Source organism: Puntigrus tetrazona, chromosome 7, assembly GCF_018831695.1.
Source record: "Puntigrus tetrazona isolate hp1 chromosome 7, ASM1883169v1, whole genome shotgun sequence".
In the NCBI taxonomy this organism is placed as follows: domain Eukaryota; kingdom Metazoa; phylum Chordata; class Actinopteri; order Cypriniformes; family Cyprinidae; genus Puntigrus; species Puntigrus tetrazona.
The window spans coordinates 37019667-37024557 of record NC_056705.1 but is presented as its reverse complement, the minus strand read 5'-3'; the positions used below and the strand labels follow the sequence as shown (position 1 = coordinate 37024557).

Genomic DNA, 4891 nt, shown 5'->3' with positions numbered 1-4891 from the left:
AAAAAATAGTAAATGCATTGCATTATGTAAGATAATATCTGGTTTACCAAACTGTGCTATATAGTTCAGCCATTTTATATCAAATGAACGTTTATAAATTAATAATACATTCTTTTTGTTAATTTATTTAAATCTTAAATGCTAAATTAGTTCAATTTTGTCACTGTAAATTTTGCACTTTATACTTAATGAATAAATTAGCACTTAGTTTCATTGTGCCTTGCAAAAAAATTGAAACTATTTATAATCCATGACATTTCTCTTACAAAACATGCTTTGTACTAACCCCGTTTTTAAAATCCATCTGGTAATATAACTATGAACATCAGTGCAAAATACACGCTAAGGGAGTTTATTTGCTCGGCTCTGGTTTCAGAAAACACATGGATGCCACTAGTAAATATATTTCACATTCTGGTTTGTTTTATTGCCATTTATGACAGCAAAATGACTTTCGTTTGTTCAGACTCAAAATAAATGGTTTATGTGCGTAAACATGCAACGCAGAATATACAAGTTATGATAATATAGTGTAAATAGTCATGAAATCTCATTAAAACTTTTATTTAATATGTTATCTTTTTGCTAAGTAAAGCAGTCAGTCCCTTGAAGTTAAGGCTATCGGTAAAGGAGAAAAAAAAAAAACTAAATAAACATGTATCATGATGATTATAGGTTTACAGATACTGGAGATTTGCTAAAACCAAAATGTACTTCTGCAATCTCAAAGCTAGCAGAATAAAAAAAAAATGGTATGTTACTTTTTTCCCATCATCTGTTTAACATACGTGACTGACAGCAACGTCCTTGAGTGGCTTGTAAAGCTGAAGGTCCTTCACAGACTGCAATCCAAACAGAAATGTTAGCGCACTAATCAGCTTTCTAAAAATCGCACGATTACCGAAGTACGTTTGCGTCTATTGTGCTATGGAATATCGCAACTTTGCACTTACATTTGTTTCACACATATTTTTCAGAGCCAAGCCAGAGAAACTCAGGGTCACGCAGAGCTGAAGGGCTGAAATGATCATCATAGTGATATCCAGTACTTCACGGATCATCTAGAGATGAGAAATATCAGTGTCATGGAATGCAACAATTTAATTTAAGCGCTAGAAGTCTCAAATAAAAAAAAACAAACAAGAATATTTTTGCAGCATTCACCATAAATGTACTTTGTGCACAATCTCTTTTGACCTATGGTTGACACATGTGCAGGAAGCTATCGTTTTATATTTTATATTAAGCATTTTTAACATTTATTTATCATGAATTCATTTTTGACCAGTGTCTGCTCTATTTGTTTTCTAGTAGTAACGTATTTGACAGGGTTATGTTATTATACACATAAAATGTATTTTATAGCACTATACAATATACACTACGAAATATAATTTCAAAGCAGGTTGACAGAAAATACAGTTTGTTCCAATGAAAAATATGGTGAACACAAATCTCGTTTTTCATTTTCATCTAAGACACGAAATCATATTTGAAAAAGAAATTTTCTTGAAAGTGGCTCAACGTTTTTTTGAGGTGCCTGTTTTTTTTAAAAGAAAACAAATATTAATTACATTCATATCGCCATCGTAGTAACTTGAAGCAATCTTATCGCCCATCAAGTCCCAGGCATACAGTGCAAGGCCTGTCGTAGCCAGCAGAGCGCTGACTTTGTTCAGCACCACAGTGAAGAGCAGCTGCAATGCACAAAATCGAAAAATGTACGTAGACATACATGCACAGAATCCGAAAGACAACCACCGTTTGCCATCAAAGACTTACCAGAAAATAACTGGGAAACTCATCTGCAACAACAGACACCACTCCGACTACAAGGAACTAAAAAAAATGAAAAAAAGCTTAAATAATATAAATAATAATGTAATCAAGACTGATTATTCATTTTGATTTCTTATTGTATTTCTTACCACACCACCGAGCCAGAACGGAGCATTAAGCATCATGACGTGATCGTGTATCCCAGATCTTAAAAATAAAATCCCTGTCACAAGATTGAGGACTCCTGCTATAATCTGCACAATCTAAGAAACAAGAGGATAATGTTGTGAATCTCAAAATGTGCATTACATGAAGATTATAAACAAGACTTGGTCTCAGAGAGAACCTGGGCTTCAGACCGAACCACTCAGAATCACACACTACTAAGCTTTTACATCCGAGCAAAAGTGTTGCAGTGTGTTTCATAGTTTAGTTATAATGTCTGTTTCTCGGTCTGTCTCACCCCGAGCGCCATATAGATGTCCATGCTCTTGGATTTCACGTGTTGTGATACGGCACACACCGGACTGTAGCACAGAGAGCCCAGGATCTGGCAAAATATCGGGCATTTGCTGTCGGGGTTGACTGTGATCATTGTCACCCTGTCATCCTGAGACACCGGCAGGGGCATCCTGAAACTGAGCAAACATATATTACGATGTATCATAGCTGTTATTAACATAACAGCTCTGGAGGAACAAGGCAAGGTCCGGGAGAGCACAAGGCGTTCTTACAAATATGTTTCTTAGTCGTTATTATTATTACTACAATAGCAACATTTTCTCCTCCTCACACAACAGGTTACAGCAAGTTGTACGGCTTTTCGTGCAATAAAGTTTCACAAGAACAAAAGTGTGAAAAATTCAAGCGTTTAGATTAAGATCACACTTTTCACCTGATTTCACAATGGCACCATTATTCTTTACTTACGTTTACGGTAGCATGTATGTTTGTAGAACAGAGCGTTGAACTCACCTGACGTGACCGAGTTAGCGACAGCAAAGTTTCACACACTTTGTGTCTGTCAGAACTTGTTTTTTTTTTTGTTTCTTTCTCGTCAGCCCTTTCAGTTTCCCAAAATGTGGAAGAAGAATGTGGTTTGTCTAAATATACCGGCGACCAACAAACTCATAAGAGGAGGAGGAGTTACGAGAATGATAGTAGAAAACCTTTGGACACTCCCCTCCCAAAAATCTTTTTAATATGCTGATTTGGTGCTCAGTTAATATCAATATATATATATATATATATATATATATATATATATATATATATATATATATATATATATATATATATATATATATATATATATATATATATATATATATATATATATATATATATATATATATACATGCACACACACACACACACACACACACACATATATATATATACATATACATATAGTTATATAATTTTTTCACAAATCTTTGTAGAAACATACCAGAAGTGATATTTAGTCCAATTCTTAAAACAAGTACAACAAAACAACTATTCTGGATTTGCATACATCAAGGTATAGCTATACAGATGAGTGCAAAAATGAAATTACAAGATTTTAGAAAAGCTATCATAGTGTGTCAAAAATGTGGTACTGTATATACATACAATTATATATGTATATATATTCACAACCTCTGGCGTGTGACTTTGCAATGTGCTCTGGCAGATCAATATATACACAGAAATATAAGTAGATCCTGACGTATTGCTGCCCATAGAAACAGTCACTAATGAGGCAGAGGAGAGTCGGGGATAAACTTAAAAAAAATAGTTTTGAAGTGAACTATACCTTTAAGATATTCCGATCAATGCATTTTCATGATTTTATCAATAAGTGATTTAGATTTTAAGACCCTTGACCTTTACCCCTAAACCTACCCATTTTTTAAGCAAATTAGGGCTGCACTATAACTCACATGCAATATTTAATCAGTAAATCAGTAAAGATGGTTCTGTAATCAACATTAATCTCCGTAACAAGCGGGTTTCGAGCAGTTAACAGTCAGTGAAAAACTGCTCTGTGTAGTAAACGCTGCTCCATCTGAAAACACACACATGATGGAGATTAACGCTGATTACAGAACCAGCTTTTCTGACAATATGCGCATGAAATATTATCCAGATTATTTTCCTGATCCGCTCCGTGGACTTTTGAATTAATGAGGGCATCAGTCCGTGGAGCAGAATCCGATTTCGCTGAGTTTGACATGTTTCTGTATCAACATCTTTTTTGACCCTGGGGCAACATTGCGATTAACCAATCAGATTTGAAGAACCAGTTTGTAGTTTTTGTGAAGTTTAACCTCACAGTCAGTGTTTGGTGCTTGTACATCAATGTCATTCATCTATCATTAAATCTGACTTTAGTCATCATGGGTAAGCTTACTTGTAGAGATATGATCAAGACTAAATTTTTGGATTAAAATGTTGTTCCAGGGTCAACAAAACATGTTCAGCTAAATCAGGGCGTGCAGTCAGCGGCCATGTGCTGAGGGGATGGAGATGAAGATCACCCAAGAAAGGCTTGGATTTGTGTCTATTTTTCCTCACAGTCGTAAGATTTGGATTACAGAGCATGAATAAAAGTCCTTAATTTTTTGTTTTTATGTGTTTTATAGTTAATACATTGTCAGTCACAAAGCCTTTTGTGGCCCATCATAGTTAAAGTAAACATTACTTGACAAATAAAGATTAGATGATATTTATTTTATTTATGTTATTTATTTTAAAGGATTAAAGTGAAGTCTTGTTTGACATTTTATAGGCTATTCTTGGAAACAAGATGAAATTGCACAGTGACAGAACAGAACGAAACGGTATCATTTCATATTTAGTAAAAGAGATAACAATTTAGCCTAATAATAGAACTGAAAACAAGGCTATTGATATGGCAATAGAAAACAACAACAGTAATAATGCTATTGTGCAGTGCCATTGTATCTTTTGACTTTTTATTTCAATTTTGCATTTAAATCTTGCAATTCTGACCTTTTTTAAGAGTTTATAACTTAAAATTCAGATTTTATCTCTCAGAAATGCATGTTTATATTCTGCTATTCTGACTTTATAACATGCATTTAAGTCATTTTAAGTTATGTATACT

At 33.9% G+C, this 4891-nt stretch overlaps 1 protein-coding gene across 1 annotated transcript; it reads right to left on the bottom strand.

The window, feature by feature from the left end:
• Nucleotides 1-401: 401 nt before the first annotated feature.
• tmem176l.3b (transmembrane protein 176l.3b) lies at nucleotides 402-2910 on the bottom strand. The gene is made up of 7 exons (XM_043243431.1): nucleotides 2755-2910; nucleotides 2243-2417; nucleotides 1929-2042; nucleotides 1783-1839; nucleotides 1575-1697; nucleotides 954-1061; nucleotides 402-842 (listed from the first exon to the last, which is right to left on the bottom strand). Exons 2-7 carry the CDS (start codon nucleotides 2408-2410, stop codon nucleotides 780-782), a joined length of 633 nt encoding a protein of 210 aa, XP_043099366.1. The 5' UTR covers nucleotides 2411-2417; nucleotides 2755-2910; the 3' UTR covers nucleotides 402-779.
• Nucleotides 2911-4891: the final 1981 nt, after the last annotated feature.

Excerpts from the sequence above, each read along its gene's own strand:
- tmem176l.3b (XM_043243431.1), bottom strand. The coding sequence starts at position 2,410 with ATGCCCCTGCCGGTGTCTCAGGATGACAGGGTGACAATGATCACAGTC. Across the intron at positions 2,043-2,242 it reads ACATCTATATGGCGCTCGGG|ATTGTGCAGATTATAGCAGG; the intron begins GTGAGACAGACC and ends CTTGTTTCTTAG. Across the intron at positions 843-953 it reads AAAATATGTGTGAAACAAAT|TCTGTGAAGGACCTTCAGCT; the intron begins GTAAGTGCAAAG and ends TTTGGATTGCAG.